Below are 22,498 nucleotides of genomic sequence, written 5' to 3' on the forward strand. Positions count from 1 at the left end.
GTCTTCTCGATATTTAGTCTCACTGTCTGTATCTATCATCTTCTGTTTCATTTATCGTAATAGTGGTACTAGACAAAAGAGAAACTCAAAAGGATTTTATTGCATGAAGCACTAAACACGAATACACCAATACACCTCTATGTGTGCACGGTTTGTAGCACGAATAATATCCAATCTGAGAACCTCCGGATGGTTTATTAACACTTCCAATCGCCAAAAACTTCGCACACCATGCCTTAATGGTTTTCCCATAAGGTGCTTCATCTCGATATTCTCTCCAGTAATTTATTTGTGCTGTAATGATTGATTTGGTCTCTGCATACCAGAATAAAGATGGTGCACGCTGCTGCAGAGTCGCCATTGTGCTTTATGTGATTGTGGCGCTGCATAGTGAGAGAACGGTGAACTTTGAAGTCATGCAATAAAATTATTTGAGTTTCTCTTTAGTCCAGTACCACTCGCATTCCATTATGTTTCAGAACCTTTTAGCAATGATGAATTGAAATGTGGGAGGTTTTGAACGGAACACACTGTATTTAATTTAGGGTGCGGAGTTTACATTTCTCATATTCATACTCAAAATATATCTACAACCACAAGTCACAAATGAAGCTATGAAAAATTGTTAAATGCATAAGAATTTCAAACTAAAATTAACCTAATCAACTTCAAGATATTTTATCTTGCAATAATCTTCCGTCTGTTGGGTAGATTGTTCTGCAAAGGACACGAACAAAGTAAATGGATTGAGAGCATTCTGTTTTATTTCAATGCAGCATTCTTTTCCTTCTTCGATAAAAATAAAATCTAAACTGTGAACAATTTGCCTCAGGGCATTTATAAATATGTATAAATTCAATGAAAGTTGGATAAATAAATGTTAATTGTTTATGGAGAAAAATTCACTCAGAATGCACGCATAATTCCCAGAGCCAATAATTCACACATAAATCCTGTTGAGTAACTACCCTGCTACAAAAAGATTTAAAAAGTGGTAGAGCCATGGGGATGAATTGGTATTGTGGCAAGTTGTCCATTTGGTAATTGAGCTTTGAACATTAAATCATAATTCATGTACCTTGTTCTTGATCATTTGAAGCAATTTTTAAAATGTTATAATTTAATATTATAAATTTTTTAAAAAGTACAAAATATATCTTGAATCTCTCACAGTAGTGAATATTGGTCAAGTGACTTCCCAATAAACTTCTGAGCTAGAGCGAATGCTAGCTAGTCAGGTGGTTAGGTGAAAGGTACTGGCCAAGCATGTGCAAAAATTTCCTGTCTTCATTTCTTCTCCCCGGTTATTGATGGGGAGGGGGAAAAGGTCAGTTTGCCATTTGTGTGATGATATATTGGCTAGTCTACAGCCTGGAGTTGGCCAGCGAAATACACTGAATGTACAAGGGCAGGTTGAAAAATTTGCAGCCTGCATGGGTTCGAGCAAACCAGTACACAAACTAGCACCATCAATTAAATTTCATAACATATGAACATACCATGCAAAATCATGCTCGAATAAAGTAACTAGAACATTTCTTTTTCAGGCCATAAACTGAGGATGTCAGCCCAGAGTTCACACATTCGTAAATTTGAACAGCGTGGCTTCATCAAGTACCTCTTCCTGGAGGGGCTCTCGCTAAAGGAGATCCACGAAGAACTGACCATGACATTGGGGGACAAGACACCATTATATAACACTGTGAAGAAGTGGGCAGGGAATTTCAAATGTTGGAAATTTGGGCTGGAAGATGACCAAAGGTCAAGCCAAGCAATTTCTGTAACCCCACCCGAGATGATGGAAGCCATCCACAGAATGATTCTTGACAATCGCCGAATCCCACTCCAACGGAGAGAGGAGGAACTGCACATCAGCCATGAATGGTTGCGGAAGGTTATTCACCAGGGCTTGGGCATGAGGAAGGTTGCTGCAAAATGGACTCCCAAAACTCTGAATGCCAATCAGAAGCGTGAACGGGTGGAGAAGTGCAAGGAAGTTTTGGCCTGATTTCAAGTAGTTAACTCCAGTTTTGTGCAACAACTGGTAACGGTGGACAAAACATGGTTGTATTGCAACAATCTCATGACAAAACAGTAGTCAGCAGAATAGCACCACAGTGGTTCTCCACACTCATAAAAATCCACTGCAAGTGTTCTGGTCATGGTCTTCTGGAATTGTGAGGGGCTGGCTGATTACCCCAAATGTGGCACAACCACAAATGCCACGTATTATATATCTCTGCTGGACAAACTGAAGGTAGCACTCAAGAAAAAGCAATGCGGAAAACCAGCAAAAAGGGTCATCTTTCTGCAGAACAATGCGTTTGTCCATAAAGCATGTCAAACATGGACAAACTGGAGCAGATGCAGGAGCATTCCCATATTCCCCACACTTGGCACCATCAACACAATATCATCTCTTTCCAAAATTAAAAATGATTCTGGAGAGTATGCATCTTGATGGCACAGACGTCATCAATAATCACACAGAGGCTTGGTTTGCAGAGCAATCTTGGACTTCTATTTGCAAGGTCTGCAAGCATTGCAGCAGCGATGTGAAAATTGGATTGTGTTAGGAGGAGAATATGTTGAATAAAACCACCAAGCTCTGTTGGGCATATCCACGTCTTATAGGGGAGGCCATGAATTTATCAACTTACTCTCGTAGATGATGACAGATTTTGTCACTTCCCATGACACTCAGTTTGCCGACAGCATGCTCATTCTCCAATCACATGGCAGGATGCTCGACTGCAGTCCTGATTGGCATTCCATATCTCACTCTGATCTTCAGTGAAACCCGAATACCCCCGACAATCCAGAAATACCAAGAAACCCAGACACAGCAGGAAACCTGGACGTGCCAGAGGGCAAGAATAACTTCTTTAGCTTTACATGCAAAACTTTTCTGGAATTACTCTTTCGCAAACACAACACAAAGAATATCCATAAACCAGATCAGAAAATCAGAAGCCAATTAGCAATCCTAAGGATGATCTAGGAGTTTTGGATAATGCTGCAGAGAACAACACAGTTACATGAGGAATTTTCATTCAGAAATATAGAGATTGGTTGAACTATCTTTAACAAAAACTACAGAACATCATCATCACAGTCATTGAAGTACTGGATCCTTGTCAAGGAGGGAAAGAACAGAAGCCGAATAGAGACACAGGGACTCAACTGGGTTTGTCCTTGCCTCTGATAATTCACCATGAGGCACAGCACCCAGTTGGCCTGCCATCGTCGCCAGAATTTTGGCATCCACAGTGTGTATAAACCACCACGAATCACTCACCAACAGAATCTCTCCATAAGAAAAGTGGATTTCCTCTGTGTTTCGACTTTATTTAAAAATTAATTCAATACTTCAAGGACACATGCAGTTAATATTCTCTAGACACAAAAATTAAAATAACTCTACAATAGTTTTTCTGAAAATCTTCTTGCATGCGTATACATTGTACAGGTTCTTTCTTCCAATTTACAGTTGGTGCAAGGAAGTTAACACGTTTCTTGATGCAATGTTTCAGGAGAACACTCACCCACTTCAGACATTTATTTGAAATTGAGTAAAATTTATTTAAAACTTAAAAAATTAAATCAGGGCTCACACTGAAAAAATAAATTCCCAACTTCTCCTGGTCTTTTGAAAAAAAGTTCCAGATCATTTTGTAATGTTTAAAATTACAGTATATTTTTAGAATGGAAATATGAAAGCACTGACTACTTGTATCAAATTAGAGTTTAGAAATATGTGACAAATCAATATTCTCTGCAAGTACAACCACCACATTTAATCTTGAATTTTCCAGGTCGGTGGGAATATGATCATCTTTGATTACAAATAAAATATCTCATGAAGGGAGTGTGTTTTCCTGTTAGATCAAGAAACGTGTTAACTTGCTTGTAAAATACATAAAATAGAATAAAAAATTACTATGTAAAGGAAAATATTTAATATTTCTACTTTCATGTTAATGAGAAACAGTACAATGTTAACATGAATGATTCCAAGTGACAACAAGTTGCTCAATCATAACTGAATGAAAACAAACCATCTAGTAAACTTTAATCCAAAAATTGGTTCCGTAAAACTTTCAGTTAAAACATCTTGATGCAAGTGATGATGTTCTATGCAGAATCACATTAATTTAAATTCAGTGGAAAATAAAAAAGTTAATTAAACTAACAATTTACTATTATTCACTATGTATTTAGAAACTGCACATTAATTATTTTATAACAGGTAAAATTCCACTGTCAACATTTGCATTATCAGACCTAATAGAGTTTGAATAGAAACATGTAACTGCAAACGAGAAATTTGTGAAATGTTCCCTGTTATAAAATAATCAATCTCTTGTGTCAAACTAAACACTCATGTTGGGCTTACTTCTTAAAAAGCAACACAAAAACAACAAGAACAAGGGAAAATCAAAGTTAATACCAAAGTATAATAAAAGGAAATGGCACAACGAACACAAAAATTTGAATTCTGTGACCATAGTTGACAGCAATTGTAACAAGCCAAAAGTGTTTCCAATAAAAATTATGGGAAATTTAGGAAAGAAACCTGCAATAAAGTGTCACAAAATATGAAGTAAAAACTAATTTACCTGATTCACTTCAAAAGAAACTGTCTTCAGTGTGGCCTCATCTTCATCATCTTCATCCTCATTATCAATCTTATCATAAAATACTGAAATGTCCTCAGGAACAGAAATTTTCTCTCCCTGTTGCTGCTCTTCTGAATTAGCTGGTGGTTGTGTCTGAGTAGCAGGTTTTGCACCGAACTATAAAAGGAGTAAAAACATTAATATGTAATACATATTTATTTAAATTAATGTATAACTAACATCTTGTGTCTTGGAGTTTGGAAAGGCAAATTGGTTTAGTGGCAAAATGGCTAATAATTTTACCGATCAGATATAAACTTTTAACTTTGTGTAATATTTCACCATTTTGTTCTTATTTTTATGGACATAAACATATAATTCATATCACTTTGTTTGTAAAATAACTGTCTAATTACCACTTTCTTCTTCCAACGTTGCACTAATTAAGGAGGTTATCTATGGAATATTTGAAATTTTATATTGAATTCACAGACTATCACTTATATTAGTCCAACCCTAACAAGCATTTAAAAATGCAAGTGATAGATTGATATTACAAGAGTCAAATGAAAAACCTTAAAAGTCCAATAAAACAGACTGTATACAGCTCAAATTTACATGAGGTATCAACTGTTCTTTATAAAAAGACCTCAAGACTGCAACACTAATCAAGTGAGCTTCAAAATGCCATATTTGTTATTATAAAGATGACGTCTCATGTACACACTTGCGCCAGTGAAGAGGAATGGTTTCTTGCCCTCTGTCAGCCTAAAACTTACAGAAATTTCTTGACAAATGAAAATTCAATATCTCTGTGCATGCTTACCACACCAGCCAGTTTACTAATGGAGGAGAAAGTTCGACAATGGCCTTAGTTGACAGTGGAAAGGCCTTCGCAGTGCTCTTAGGTGACTGCACGTGGACCCCAAAGACTTATTCTTCTTAAGGTATACAGGCACCAACTCAAAGTTGAAAATATAGTAGATGAGCAATAGGTCTGTGGTAAAATGCTGCAAACTTGTGCAACTCTACATACAGAAATATACTCTCCCTCGTATGTTACACTTCAAATGAAATAATTATACAGCTGAAAGTACAAGATAGTAGAAGAAAAAAAATCTCAGTAAACATGGGTCTGCAAACGAGCCGTTTTCGAGATAATCGCGAATGTGTGATTACAAGCCGCCACTGACTTCACTTATATTAGTTTGTAAATGTCATCCTAGTTGGTAAAATGCTAATAATGTGTGGTAACAAGCAGTCATTGATCGCATTTTGTAAACACCGAGTGCTTTACTCCTTGCGCATTCTGAGGTTTGCTCTTTGTTTACAAAACAGAACATTTCCGAGAGGTGGCATTGTAATCAAACAGTCTAATCGTACTGTGGGAGTCACGTCAATTGTGCTGTACTGCACAGTGATAATGGAACTTTACAGCAACGAAGATTACATTTTACCAACTAGGACGACGTTTACAAACAATGAAGTCAGTGGCAGCTTGCAACCACACATTCGCAATTATCTCGAAAACGGCTCGTTTGCAGACACATGTATACAGAGACTTTTTTTTGCTTCTATTATCGTGCACTTTCAACTGTGTCAGTTTGTGCTATTACTTATGATACACCCTGTATATTAAAATCTACCTTACCTTAAACTATGGCTGAGAAGATACTGATGCCAATGTATCAGCTGGAACCCATTTACCAATACCAGTACATACTATTCTGATATTCTGGTCTTGTAGAGTAAAATTATCCTAAATATTATGCAAAATTTGAAGTTCCCATTTATTTTGTGAGAAACTGAATTTTGTGATTAGATAACGGGTATTTTAATAATCTGATTTTATTCTTGAATACTCTGGTAAAATGCTGCTTATAATTGAAGTGGAATACTTAAACACTAATACGTAGGAAAGTTATTAATTGTTACATTCAGTAGGAATTGTTAATGGTATTGGCATGAGTTCAACTCTACTTCAAAGTGTTTAAGTGTCGAAAATCCATATGGGGGGGTTCAGTAAGGGTATTGGATCAGCCTCACAAATATACTTATAGTACACCATGAATCTAATCTACATGACTATATATTACTTACTTGAGAAATTGCACTCTTCTTGCTCTGAATTTGTGTTATTAGACCTTCCTCCGTTACATCTTCTCCTACATTCTGCCTCAGCCTGCACTCTTGAATCACAGGGTCCTTTAGCAACTTCTGCAGAACTTCAGGAAATTGGGATTCAATGAAATATCTATTACGTTTCAACACAAGCTTCACCTAGCACATAAAGAATAAGTTCCACGTTAGATAAATGTTCTCATGATCATCAAAAGTGTACAATATACAGGAAAGTTCACTAGGAATTGACAAATACTTAGAAAGAAACAGAAAAATTGATGTTAATCAAAGATGAGTTAATAATTAGATATTTCTATACATGGGCTGCAATACAAGTGCACAAGTCTGCCATTGTAGAGGCAAAATTCAGGTACTCTGTTTATAAACAAATTTCTAAATAGAGACAAGGAGCGATTGTCACATACGAGGTGTGGCTAGAAAAAAAAACGTACTGTTGCTACAAAATCTTCTATTGGTTATTTTAGTACAATATGAACATAATCCCCTTCAAAGTACTCCACTGCACTATCGATACACCGCTACATAGGAATCTTCCATTGCTGGAAACACTGCTGGAAATCATTTTTTGAAACCATGTTCATGACCTCCGTCGCTTTTGTTTTCACAGATTCTACGGTCTTAAATCTGGTTCCTTTCAGTGCTGATTTGACCTTTGGGAATAAAAAAAGTCGCACGGAGCAAGATCCAGTGAATAGGGTGGATGGGATCCCATACTTTGCCAATAAAACCTTGACTGACAATGTCGTGTGGGCAGGAGCATTGTCCTGATGAAGAATCCATGACTTGCTTTTCCACAAATCAGGTTGTCGTCATCTTACTCGCCCACGAAGGGTCGTCAGCACCGTAGTGAAGTAATGTTGGTTGACAGTTTGACCTTCAGGTACACAATTCGAATCAATTCAACGACATTTGCAATGTTTGATTCAGTTTTTGACGTGCAAGACCGTCCAGGATGCTAGTCGTCTGCCATCACTTCTTGTCCCTCTTTAAACCTTTGAAACCACTCAAACACTTGAGTGCACGATAAACACTCATCTCCGTACACTTCCTTCAACAAATCATAAGTTTCGGTGGCGGATATTCCGAGTTTCATAAGAAACTTCAGTTTGATACGCTGTTCCACTTTCACACTTAATTTTTTTTTTCAGACGGAGCCAAGATGTACGGTTCACTTCGTCCACAAGCTACAGAGGAACTGAGTGCCGTGCACCCTGGGCAATCGCACAGTCGATAGGCAAGATATCACGTTATACACTCATGAACCATTTGACCTTGACGTGCTTGCCGTTTGTCGACAGCAACATCAATCAGTTTTTTTTCTAGCCACACCTTGTACATGTGTCATTATAATACATCTATACATTGACAATTTCTTAATAATTTATGTGAAAGAAGGAAAGTTCAACCTGCTAGTACAGCAAATGGATCAGTTTGTTTCCTACCTGATTATGGAAATGGTATATCCCTGAAATGTTTATAGCCCATTGCACCCTTTTATTTTCATACTGTTGTTCCATTTTCTTTATTTTAATGCAGGTAACACCATACACTTTCCAGCACATTTGAATCACTTACTTGGAAAATACTAAATACAAAGGTTCACTGCCATTGTTGTCTAAAGTATCTGGGACATCTGTAATACAGCCCACATCCCAAGCACCTTACACAATGAATTCAGTGAATCTTGAAATTATTAGGTTCCAAGTAAGTTAAACTTAACAACATGGGTAATTTTAAACATGATTTCCACAAAACATCATGAATTATGGAGCATCAATGTTATAAATTCGATGACTTGAGAATATTTCATTTAGCAAACATCGATTACTTACTTTACCATAGGATAACGTGCAAAGTTTTATGAATTCCACAATTCCTTCTGGAATGCTGGTTTTGCTAAGCCTTTTCAAGTATTCAACAATGTCATGTGTTTGAAGACCAACACTTACAGCTGCATACAGTGAATATGATGTCAATTTATACTGAAAGAGAGAAGTATCAAATTAGGAACATTGCACACTCTATTTTAATGCATTTTTGTACCCAGAACCAATACTTAAATCTGTTATTATCAGAACAAATTAAATTATAGTAAATAAATAAAATATGCATATCAGTGCACTTAAAATATGGCAGCAAGGCTTGTGCATAATCATTCTGGAGTGTAAGTGTTGTGCGAGATACATAAATGATTTTGATTGATTGATTATTTTACTTCCGTTTTCTGCCACTTTTGGCTAATCACAAAGACTGCTGATATGATGAAAGGACAAACACAAAGAGCACCCAAGCCCAAGTTGGGATTTGAATCCGGGACCTCTGGCATCATATCACACTGTGCTTACCACTCCACCATGGAGGTCAGCATGAGATATGAAAAAAAATCATAATTTTAATAAACTTCGTGACAGTATAAAACTCGAAAAGCTTAAGAATGCAGTAATTCCCTGTGTAACACTTAATATGTGCATTAATGAAATTCAATGTAGAGAAGGCTGAAGTGTTAATAACATCAAGATATGGAACAAGAAATGTACGAAGAATACGGCTGGGAACGGAAGAGCTGAAGATGGTGCAGTTTTTTTGAAAGAATGAGCAGGTAAACAGAACAGGATAGTTACGAAATGGATTCTAATGGAGTGAAAGGGGATAGATATGGAAAAAGGACATGCCTATAAAATGCACAAAGGTAAGTAAGATATAATATATATATTTAATCACCTGGAGTGAAGTAGACACACAGTAAGATGCAGGCAGCAGAGATGAAATTCTTCAGGAGCGAGGGTAGTGAAGCTGCCTGACAGAATAGATCATGCACATTTGAGGTGGTTTGGGTCTATGTAGAGGATGGGGCCAGAAAAGTTTCCAGCAAAACACTACAATGCACAAGAAGTGAGAAAAGGAAAGGAGTGCAAGGATCAGGAAGTAGAGAGTGTGGAAAGAAGAGAGCAGGTTTGATTTGCTTTCTTTTTTGTTTGAGTTTGTGATTTAAGTCCACTTTCTGCATTGTAAGGCTAATCGGGACTGGACCTACAGTTTAAAGTGGGATCCGAACCACTATGTACCTCCACCGGGTATCGAACCCGGGACCCCTTGATTACAAGGCGACGACGCTACCACTGTGCGATCGGGGAGGCCAAGAGAGCAGGTTTGGAACTCAGTGCAAAGTGAAGAATGATGGTACAGGCAGAAATAAATTTATGAATAGTTTAAAGCAACACTCTGGCTGATTGGAAAGGTAAATGATGGTGTATCAGTAAATGGGAAAACTTAATGATCAGATATTCCTATAAATATATCACACAATATTTGTTTACCTCATGAATATGTTCTGGTCTACAGACTGGCTCAGATATAGCGATGAGGAAGTCATGAGCATGTTTATACACAGGGGAAAAGGACTCCAAGAAAACGTGTCCATTGGGAGCCTGAAATAGAAAAATTGAATTACATATACTTCTTCAATGTAAAATGCTAAACAAATTATATGAAATCTTAACTAATTGCAACATTAAACAAGCCAGTGAGGTGGTTTGGGAAATAAATGCATTATAGTTCCAAGTTCTAACAAGATTAACAAGGTTAACAAGTTGCAATTTAGGCATGCAAGGTCCAATCTGACAGGGCTTCTTCCTTCCTTTGAATAGTAAATGCAGTAATATCCCATGGCGTAACAGACCGTAAGGGCCAATGCCTACCTACCGACCGCTGGCCTCACTCCCACCTCATCCAACCAGTAATGGGTTCATCTTTCTAGTGATTGTAATTTGAGATCTTTATAGTTTATTACCAGTGTTTGAAATAGCCTTGAACATGCATCAAATATATTTTTTTTCAATGCCACTTGTATCCAATATTTCAGTGCCACTTGTATCCAATATTTCTTGTCAGAAAAATCAATCTAGATTAAAAATATTTTACTTTACTACGTGTGAAAGCCTTGGTTATCTTCACTAGGGTACACTCTTGAAGTAGCTCCTACCACAGATCACCTTGAAGCTTGTTCCAAAGGAAAGAGTATTAGCCATGAGACTACGCAAAGAACCCATTGGAAGGCAACAACTAATTCTTATACTGCTAACATTAGAATATCTCTATTACTGAAGCTAATCAATTAAAACATATATTCCACAATTATTAGACATAATGAAAAGCATGATTTTAGACTTGGCCTGCAAAAGCAAATCACTTATTGTTAGGCTTAGCATATTTTTTGGGGTCCAACCCAGGACATATTTGTGATCAACTCGTTACTGCTAAATTTCAGTTTTCTTTACAAAAGTAAATTGAAATTACTTAAAAGCCTTAACATTTTATTGGAACATTAAACTATAAATTATAGAAAAAAAATATTAACATTATTTTCTAAAATAAATCAATTTTCAAATGTTTAATTGAATAATACATCTGCTGAATGTTAAAATTAATTCAGAACTTTCATGTTGTGGATTTTATGATGTTACTAAAACAAACAAGCCATTTCTGAAAAAAGTCATGTCTAGTGAAAAGTTCAACTGAGTCAACTAACAGAACAGAGAGGCTCCCTAAACATCAGACAACAGTGGATACTAGAAGTCTACCTCTTTCTGCTGACCAAATATTCCCCATAATTGAAAATACTCTCTCAACTGGAGCAGATGTTCCAGGCAAAGACATAGCAAACTCAACCATTTTAGAAATATTGGTACATGAAATATCAGTCCTTTGAAACGCCTTAAAAATTGGTCGTGAATATTCAATACCGGTAGCTATTTTCATGTTCAGACTCTCAAAACCCCGGACATTTTGCAATCCCGGACAGCACTAAAAAACCAGGACTGTACGGGCTAATCCCGGACGCATGGTAAACCTACTTATTGTCCAATAAAAAAGGACAAATTTAAACCATGTTTTAAATAGGATAAAAAAATGACCTACAAAAACTATAAATAACTACTTACAACCCACAACGGTCTTGATGTATGGTCAGTTTTCAATGCCATTTGTGACCTATAATCCTTTGCCCCATATTCATCTTCTGTAATCCCCTTCTCCTCTGATTCTATATTTTTCTTTGCTGCCTCTGGTACATCATCTCCACATGGCAAGAAATAAATTAAGTTAAGATTCTGCACAAAATAATAAATTTCTTCTTTGCATAAAAAAGCTATTCTGATAACAATTCTAGAAATACAAATGGTTATTATTGCATTGTAACAAAGGCAATCTGCAAAGAGTTCAAATACACAGGTTCAGTCACAGTAATCGAAAATGGAAAAAGATATATGGAAATTTCGCAACCAATCATGATAAACAGATATAAAAGCCAGAAATGCATATTCTATTTACTTACAGCTCAGTGATAACAATTATAGATAAGGACATGAAATTGTCATATGATAAGTGGAAGTTCAAGAATCAACAGGTAAAAATTCTGACTTTCTCTGAATGTTGGTACCTATTGTAAGTGTGATTGTTTTATAATTGTAACCACTCTTATATACCATGTTCAATATGCTACGAATACATGTCTCAACATTATGCTAAATTTTCCTAACATGACTATCTTGAATATTGAGTCAATTTAGGAGTTACTGTGACAGAAACAAGCCTGTAGAAACTAGTTTTACTTTGTTGTATTACTTACTAGATTAGAAAAAGTACTGATTATAAGTTAAGAACTGTGAATGCTTGCCAAAATATAAATATATTGTTAACATTTTGTAGATTGACACATTTATCTGAAATACTTCCAATAATAATATACACAAAATAATAAATGCAACGGAAGATTTAAAGGAACACTAATCATGAGATAATGCAGGATGAATCACTATCATAAAATGAAACAGAAGAGAAAATCTGTAACTACTCAACTCCTACCTCCATCCCCAACATCTCCTACATCATCTTCCAAATAGGACTCCTCATCTTCCTTCTTCCTCTTCTTCTTTTTAAAATCTGACAAATAAGAATAATTTCTTTATTAATCACATGTGACTTTTATTTAGAGATACAACTATATAGCATTACTACTCATGGCATGGACATTGCCATCCTATAGGGTGTCTACAATTTTGATAAAACAAAATTCCCTGACTTTTTCCAGGTTTTGCCAGAGCAAGAACCAAAATTTTCCAGACCAAACCATTAGGCCAATTATTGTACATAAACAGAGGTGAGGAGGCATCCGGTCATAGGCAGATGCGGCGATGACGTAGCAAAATAATAAAAATAGCAACTGCATTTTAAATATTTTAGAGAAGAAGTATAAAATAAGTCTGAATACTCTCATATTTGTTTAGCCGCTGCAGTTGCCGGTGATACTTACCTGATACAGATCAGTGTTGCCATATTCAATTGACAGAAAAGAGCTAAGTCGCCTAATCGGGTCTATCTTTCTCTGAAGGTGTCCAGTCACACTGGGAAACGATGGTGCAGTGGTAGCGTCGCCGCCTTGTAATCAAGGGATCCCGGGTTCGATACCCGGTGGAGGCACAAGTGGTTCGGATCCCACTTTAAACTGTCCCGATTAACATTACTGTGCATGAGTGGACTTAAATCGCCAAATCAAAATTTAAAAAAATCAAATCACACTGGGGGAAAAGTAAACTACCAAGTGATATTTTGTATTTACACTAAATATAAGTGATTACGAAAGTCCTCTTTGTCCTTCTTCGACATCATGGGCGAGAAGGAGAGGAGAGGGATGGGTATGGTCAAGGGGTCCGCTGTCCTAAAAATGTCAACCTAAAATTCTATATTTCACACATATATTATTATTTCGGTTACAGGAATTTCTGATAATTGTTGAAAGGGTTGATTGAGATTGACATACGTTGTCACAGGAATGCGATAATTTCGGATTGAAGCAATGTTTTTGAAGTGGTAGAACTGTTTTTGGGTGAAAACATTACTTACAAGCATAATTTTCCGATTGTTATCTTAGCACGCTCTGAAGTGTCGGGTGTCGCAGGTTAGAATCCTCAGCAAGAAATAGTTATTTCTATGTTTGTTGTTATTATTTTACTTACATAATTATAAAAATTAATAATTACATACACAAAGAAATAATAATTTTATTTCAATAATTCACTCATCGTCACGATTATCCTATAAAGCGAAAGCCTTAAAGGTAGCAAGGGACGTAAAATATACGAAATAGTAGTGGTGTCAGAAATGAGATTTCAGTGGATTTAGCGAAACATGGGAGTGGGAGTAGTTAGGAAACAGATGAAGACTACATCTACTCTACATACGTCTTATTTGAAACGAAAAGTTTCGCCATTTTGGCAAATCTGGTTTCAAAAGAACTAAGATTGCAACTAGTAGAATTGGACTTCTTGCAGGTTCCAAAGGAAATATTGGGGAAGCACCGATGCTGAGACTGGAGGGGGCAAGGAGGGTGCTCCACTTGTTACAAAAGTAAACAACGGTTTGCAGGAGGGACTGTGCAGTGTGAGTTTTGTGAGTGGTGTCTTTCGTCTTTATGTTGTTTTCGGGCATTGTCAATTAATTAACAAGTGGAATGGAGCTTGCTCCTAGCTCCGAGGTGGCGGGTTCATCCTATCTGAACAGTGTGTGTAATTGTGCGATAGAAGATATTTTGAAGCAATCTTTTGGTTCGTTCTTTTGCAGAAAAAAATGAAATTGTGGCGAAAGGGAGGCCAAAACCTATTTTGAATGATTTAAAAACCAAGTCCTCTGCTGGATATGACCGACATTTCAATGTTTCGTGGTATAACGACTATCCGTGCTTATGTGGATGTGCACAGTTGTCGAAACTCTTTTGTTGGTCGTGTACTCTATTTTCGGGTGAAAAAAAAGTGTGGAATTTAGGTGTGGATAACATGGACCATGACCATGACACACCCAAAAATTCAAATTCAAATGAAAAACTTCACTTTATGACAGCATCATAGAACTTTTTTGATTTGATTTGATAGGTTTTGCTTTGCTTGTGCCACTTTTGGCTAATTTGCGAAGATGGGGATGAGTGACAATATGATGAAATTGATGAATATACATCACAAACGTCCATGCCCAAGCAAGGATTCGAACCTTGGACCACAGCATCATATAACTATTTTCAAAGAAGAGTCGTCGGATTGATCTGCTCTATAAGTAGTCTTCGATGTTTCTGTAAGTATCAAATTATGTATTATTGTGTCAACAAGCAATGTTTACGATTTCACTTCAGGCCTTATGTCAACATTTTTTTTCCTGATTAATAACTTTACCAAAATCTAGTATTGAATTGCAGACGTGCCAGATTAATATTATATGAACTACTTGGAAGACATTCGGGGGGATATGATGTGGGGAGGCACCCAAGTCTTACTGCTTCTCCCTTACATGTCCTACTGATAACTGGTAACACTTTTAAAAATCCCATGCCATGCCACTGAGACGAACCATCTAATGTTAACAGTAAGTAACAATTGTCAACTGTCTTGAGATCTGTGCATACGAAGGAGGGTTTATTGGTTTTACTGATGTGAGTATAGATTGTATATCTGACGGGTTATTTGTTCATGTAAAAAAATTGCCAATAAGTAGATAATGAAGGATACATTTATTATTGCTCAAACTCATGATGGGTCGGCAGTTATGTCGGGGCATTTAGCAGATTTGAAAAAGAAGGTCCAGGACGAGTACCCAAAGGCATTAGTTGCACATTGCTACACTCGACTCAAGTATAGATGTAGTGCTGCCCCAGGGAATGAATGAAATACCATGTATTCTTATCCACTTTTCCACACAAGAACGTTAAAAGAAAAGTCCCACCCTTTTCACAAGCCAGGTGGTGTTCTAAATCACGATTATTTAACACAGTTGAACAGTAAAGGGAGCCAATAATTGACTTTTTTCTAATATTTGATGACAACTGAAATGGACCAAGCAGGTATGCACAGCATATGGATTTGTGCACTTTTTTCAATGCTTTCAAACAATATTTTTGTTACTGAAGACATTTTCTCCTTTGATGAGAAAATTTTCTCTTGGGTTATTGACCAGATTTTAGATTAACACTCACACTTAAAATTCCAGTTAACCAAGTTTTAAAATATTCACTTCACAGGTAAAGGTAAAATACTGACTAATGATTAAAAAATATTTTTTTCATAAAAAGTCATAACATTTATAGTCCAAAAAACATATTATTACAGTAACATTCAATATTCATATATATAACTACCTACCAAAGAAGCCCTCCCCCCAAAAAGAAAATTGCAACAAGAAAGCGGCAAATACCAATACCTACTTATTGTAGTCGATTTCTACAAAAGAAAGAGTTAAAAACATGAGCCTTTTTCCCCACAGTAATTATTATTTTTATTATAATTATTAAATATCTACTCTAACCAGGACCGGATTAACCTATGAGCAACTGGGGCAATTGGCCCGGAGAACCCACCAAAAGGAAGTTGTGAAGGGCCTCCATCAAAAACATATTTTAACCAGCTGGCTATGCTTGTGAAAAATTACATAAGAAGTTGTATTTTAAAAATAATAAAATAACTTCAATATTGCCATGTGTCTACACTCTTCTGGATCCAATTGTAGCGCAGCTCTCAGTCTATCTGTTTGTAGATATCTGAAGCTCAGTATACTTTATACCATGGATTGATTTGGCTGTGGTGTGGAAATAATGCACACTTATTCAAACAATCAATTCTCAGCTACGATTAAGATAATAAATAATCCTACGAAGTACATAACTATCTTTCGCTAATAACATCGAATTAGAACTGCAAGTTTTTCTAGGGCAAATAAAATTAGTGGAGATACTAGCGCTCTCTCTCGGTGCATCAGTGAACTATGGGACACCTAACTTTTCTTCGGTTTAATACAACGGCTTTATGTGATCTTCACAGCATCACCTCACATTTATCAAACATTGGTGGATAAGTCAAGACAAGCAGAAGGGAAATACTATGTTTCCAAGAGTTTAAGTGAGACTCGGTGGGCAGGTAGAGCACATGCTACAAAAGCAATAGTTCAAGGTTACGAAAAATTTCAAAGGTTAGTTCTGAAGTCTGCCATTGACATTTTGAGATCTTTATTAAACAATTGATAGATTGCTTTGTTTTTTTTAAGTCCACTTTATGGACAGTGAGGCTAATCGGGACTGACCTAGAGTTGAAAGTGGAATCCAAACCACCATGTCCTCCCCCAGGTATCGAAACCCAAGACCTCTTGATTACAAGGTGACGATGCTACCACTGTGCCATCGGGGAGGGCCCAGATCTTTAAAGAAGTTCTTAGAATCAAAAAGGAACTCATATTCTGAATATGAGGAGATTGCCAGAAGATGAAGTGGCACAGAAGAGTACAATAAGAAACACTCACGTCAGCGGGTGAGACACGTCCGACTGAATCCTCTTGACCATGAAAATGAACCTCAAATCCACCTCTTGCCTAGTGAACATTTCAGAGTGGAAAGTTTTCTACCAGTGATTGATCAAATCACCTTATCACTCACAGACAGGATTTTTCCCTATGAAACTGTCGCAAAAAGGTTCGGTATTCTAAATGAACTTGCAGTGGCAACTCCATCTTAATTACATCTGCAGCTCGCGAGCTTGTGAGCATCTACGAGAAGGATCTGGAACCATCACTAGAGAATGAGCTGATACAGTTTGCACACCTAGTAAGCAATAGCAATGTCAAACATCAGGAAGACATCCCAATGGAACTATCTATGTATAATATTGTATGTAAGGAGACGTTCCGCAGTACATTTCCCAATGTCGAAATTCTCTTTAGAATGTATTTGGTCTTAATGGTAACAAACTGCAGCGGAGAAAGGTCTTTCTCAAAAATGAAATTATTGACAAACAGGCTTCATGCTGCCATGAGACAGGATCGCTTATCCAATTTATTTATTTATTTACTCGGAGTTTCAGATACAGTCATATTTGGCCATTTTACACAGAAACAACATAAAGTAGAAACAAAAAATGGCAAAAGATAAAAACAATAACAAGATGGGATATATTTACATGTTCTTGGTCAGTAATATACAAAAATTACGTTCTGGAAGGAAAATATCTACATTCAGGGGAAGTTTGTTGTAGATTTCTGGGAGCCTATAAAACAAGGAGCGTTGTAGAAGGGATAGCCTAGTGGTTGGTTTGTGGAAGAGTTGCAGGTTGCGTGTTTGCTTTTGGGGTACCCTAAGTGTGAATTCACTGATTAGGAGATCTGTTCTGATTTTGCCATTTATTATCTTGTATAAAAATTTCATGTCAGCTAGATCACGACGAAAGGATGCAGTGTGAATATTCAGAGCAGTCATGGTGTCTGATTTGGATACATGTCGAAAGGAAGGTATTCTATGGTGAACAATTGCAAGAAAGAAACTGAGAACAGAATCTATTCTGGTGAGATTGGTTTTTCAGGCCATTGCCCAAATTGGGGAACAGTATTCAAGCATGGGCGAGATGAAAGATTTAAAGAATAAAGCAAGAGATGATGGGTTTTGAATTTTGCTAAATCTGTATAGAAGACCGAGAAGGCGCATGGCTTTTTTAGTGGTAGCTATAATATGATAATTAAAAGTGAGTTTTCATCCATGATAATACCTAGGTCCTTTTGGGTGGAAACATTTTGGATTGGATTGTTTTCAATAGAATAAGTAGACAGCACTTTCTTCTTTTTTAGGGAATAAGTAAGGAAAGAGCATTTTTGAGGTTTTAGTTCTAAATTCCCCTGACGACCTTTCTTTATTAAGCATTGAACATGAACTTCTTCGTGAATTGGACTTCGATGATATAGTAGATGAATTTTCGGCTACAAAAGGCAAGAAAAGTGTGTCTACTATTAGTGTTAATCCTTTGGGAATTATAGATACTACAATTTTCACAATGAACCTGTCGGTAATTGTTCAGTAGATGGACTGTGCATAATGAATTGAATTTGTGTTTTAAGTCCACTTTGTGCACAGTAAGGCTAATCGGGACTGGACCTACAGTTTAAAGTGGAATCCGAACCACTATGTGCCTCCACCGGGTATCGAATCCGGGATCCCTTGATGACAAGGCAATGACGCTACCGCTGTGCCATCGGGGAGGCCACGGACTGTGCATAATGTAGGGACATATTTTCTCTTAATTGTTAATAATATCATTTATAATAAAATTATGTACGTAAGTACAGTCTACTGATCAGTTCTTTGTTTCCGTATCAACCTCCTTAGCATTTACTATACATTGTAGTTACAGTGTTCACTCTTCATAATATACTATAGACATTTAGACGCAGAATTTTGCTTCTGCTATAGCGTTACCATTTCCATCCTGTAACTTTATTCTATTCTCCTTGCAAACCTATCTGCGATATGTTCGATTGTGAATGACTACTGATTCCAAAATCAGGTCTACCAATTCAACTGCTGAAAATTGGTGGTAAACATATTGAGCTAATAAAGCTCCAAGTAAAAAAATAATAAAAAATGAGGGGCCTCCACAAACCTTGATACGGCCGACTGTAACCACTGGCAACACTTGGTCGGTATATTAAACTGAAGTACGTCAAGGTACACACAACAAATTGAAATTTACTCTTGCGGGTAAGGATTAGATATAGCGGAAACACATTCCTTGAAATTTACAGGAGAAAAGACAAGAAAGTACTTTCGAATTGTGCAAGTTATTCGGCCTGTAAATAAGATATCTTTCGACATTCATGTATTACCGTCCACTACGTGAATCAAATGTTCCGTGCGTTCGATTATGTAACTCCCTGTCAGTGTAGCAACCACGCAGTAGTTTTACAAGATGACGTGTGAGCGGGATTTTCTTTTTCGGTAACATTATCGTATGAGGGAAACGGATTCCTTCAAATATACAGGAGAAAGTACTTACTGAAATCATTTTCTTTAGCGTTGTGGAAGTTCCTGAATATAGATTTGATCCATTTTAATGAGTATGCGTGTTGTTTTCTGCGAAAATCTCTGTCCGACATGCTGTTTCTGCTCCCGCCATTTGCTTTCTGCATGAGAGTACAATGTTCCGTGTGTTAAGATGATGCAACCCTGTAGCCAGTGTTTCAGCCTCGCCGTGTTTTCACTAGGAACCACGTGTCGAGTATTTTTAATTTTTTTTTTAACTATGCTTGCCTAACCTAACTTAACCTAACCTTACGGAAAATGGTTTTTGGGGCTAACGTGAATGGTTTTTGGGGCTAACGTCAATGGTTTGTGGGGCTAACGTCAAGGGTTTGAAAGGCTAACGTCAATGGTTTGCGACGTATTAGCATAATTTCAAATCCGGGCACGAAAGTAGATATTTTCCGGTGAACGAGGTTGCAACACTGCATAAATCGATAAAACACTCTCAGAACGCCCTCTAAACCAGTACACTATCACGGCCATAATGTGTTACAGATTCGAAACAACAAGTAACAGTAAGTACTCGTAAATAGAAGAAATAGACATTATCTTGGTTAGAAATGGGTACTATTATCGTATGGGTGAAACACCTACGAATCATATATTTCGGACTTCTTTACAATGCTAACGTGTTGCGGAACATTTCTTAAGGCGAAATAATGCATTTCTAACTAAGATAATGTTTATTTTCTCTATTTACGAGTACTTACTGTTACTTGTTGTTTCGAATCTGTAACACATTATGGCCGTCATAGCATACAGTTTTAGGGGGCGTTCTGAGAGTGTTTTGTCGATTTATGCAGTGGTGCAACCTCGTTCACCGGAAAATATCTACTTTCGTGCCCCTATTTGAAATTATGCTAATACGTCGCATTTACGTGTAGAACTTGTAAAATAACCTTGCGATTTACCACGTTCATTGTCCATACACAGCAATTCGGAACCATCTTTCTTTCGCAATTCGGAACCATCTTTCTTTCGCAATTCGTTAATGCTCTTCCTTTACGCACAACACTCTTGCAACCTTGAATATTGACGTCAGACGAGGAATGCCTACGTGGTTAGGTTAGGTTCCATTAGCATAAATACAAAGAAAAAATAATATTTTCGCTAAGAGACGCGTTACCTTGTATTGCCTAACACGAAAAAGGTCTCTCCTGTGACGTCAGAACACAATGTTGCTAGAGTGTTGTGCGATAAGTGACACCCATTCGGGTCGGAACCATCTTTCTTTCGAAATTTGTTAATGCTCTTCCTTTACGCACAACCATCTTGCAACCTTGAATATTGACGTCAGACGAGGAATGCCTACGTGGTTAGGTTCCATTAGCATAAATACAAAGAAAAATTGTAAAAACAGCTCTCTCCTGTGACGTCCGAACACAATGTTGCTACAATGTTGTGCGATAAGTGACACCCATTCGGGGAAAATGGCTTGTTCCGAACTCGACAGGTGGTTCTAGTGAAAACACGGTGAGGCTGAAACACTGACTACGGGGTTGCATCGTCTTAACACACGGAACATTGCACTCTCATGCAAAAAGCAAATGGCGGGAGCAGAAACAGCGCGTCGGACAGAGATTTTCGCAGAAAACAAAACGCATTCACATTAAAATGGATCAAATCTACATTCAGGAACTTCCAAAACGCTCAAGAAAATGATTTCCGTCAGTACATTCTCCTGTAAATTTGAAGGAAATTTGAAGGAATCCGTTTTACCCATACGATAATGTTACCTAGAAATGCATTATTTCACCTTAAGAAATGTTCCGCATTCGAAAATAACACGTTAGCAATGTAAAGAAGTCCGAAATATATGATTCGTAGGTGGTTCCCTCATACGATAATAGTACCTTTTTTTCCAATTTAATTTTGTTTGCCTAACCTAACTGAACCTAACCTAACCTTCCGTGAATGGTTTGTGGATAAAAAAAACAATCATTTTTCGATTAATAATTGTTAGTGTAACAACCACACGGTAGTTTTACAAGATGACGTGTGAGCGGTTTTTTTTTTCCAATTCAATTTTCTATGTTTGCCTAAACTAACCTTCCGTGAATGGTCTGTGGATCAATTTTCGCTCAAAAACCTTTTGTGAATAGTTTGTGCGGCATTTATCGGTTCATAAGATTGGAAACACTGCATATCAGCTGACGACACAGCATATCAGCTGACGATAGACAACGTGAGTCAAAATTTGGCCGCCAATTAGCAACGACCCCTAAATACTTATAATGTTAAAAATAACGCTTTTTTCATTGAAAAAAAGTAATCCCAAGTTGAAAAATGTTCCGCTATGCATATGAGGCAAGTAGAAATGAATTTTATTTCAAAATAAACGAGTTAAATGTGTTTCCGATATATCTAACTACTACCCTCTTGCGTCTTGTTTCATATCATAATGTCTTGCAGTCCTTAGGGTATTTTAATTTACTAGTACCACAAAACCTACACACAAATAACTTTACAATTTTTGTAGGGAAAAGATGCACTGACAAACTTCACTGTCACTAGAATCACTCACCATTATCTTTCTTTGATCTTTTTACACCACCCATAATTGTTTCCAAGTAATACACAATAACTTATGATTCACCAACAGTAAATGTTCTTGCCAATAAATTACGCATATTCTTATGATAGCCACAGACAGACACAAAGTATGGACGAATGGGATGTGTAAGTGATCGCACGAAACTCAAACAACTTTTGGGTCTGTCAAACCCCACCCTTCATCTTCTGACGTAATTTCATACACTTTTGTTGCAAGAGGCTTAGACTTCTCTTATCATAATTACACTGCAATTTTTATGAGATTGACTAAAAGAGGATTATTTATGCAAAAAAACAACAACTAAAAAAC

The 22,498-nt window shown here is 36.9% G+C and overlaps 1 protein-coding gene across 1 annotated transcript in view; it reads right to left on the reverse strand.

The window, feature by feature from the left end:
• The window catches only part of hay (ATP-dependent DNA helicase hay), a 54,591-nt gene extending 32,277 nt beyond the window's left edge, over positions 1 to 22,314 (reverse strand). Inside the window, exons 1-7 of the mRNA XM_083121662.1 lie at positions 22,160 to 22,314; positions 12,624 to 12,701; positions 11,702 to 11,835; positions 10,079 to 10,189; positions 8,594 to 8,743; positions 6,720 to 6,899; positions 4,620 to 4,796 (exon numbers count right to left, since the gene is read on the reverse strand). Coding sequence (XP_082977788.1) covers positions 4,620 to 4,796; positions 6,720 to 6,899; positions 8,594 to 8,743; positions 10,079 to 10,189; positions 11,702 to 11,835; positions 12,624 to 12,701; positions 22,160 to 22,193 — 864 coding nt within the window. The 5' untranslated portion in view covers positions 22,194 to 22,314. The remainder of the gene's footprint in view (positions 1 to 4,619; positions 4,797 to 6,719; positions 6,900 to 8,593; positions 8,744 to 10,078; positions 10,190 to 11,701; positions 11,836 to 12,623; positions 12,702 to 22,159) is intronic.
• Between the last annotated feature and the right edge of the window lie 184 nt (positions 22,315 to 22,498).

The sequence above is a fragment of the Lepisma saccharinum genome, chromosome 4 (assembly GCF_977018435.1).
Source record: "Lepisma saccharinum chromosome 4, izLepSacc3.1, whole genome shotgun sequence".
Lineage (NCBI taxonomy): Eukaryota > Metazoa > Arthropoda > Insecta > Zygentoma > Lepismatidae > Lepisma > Lepisma saccharinum.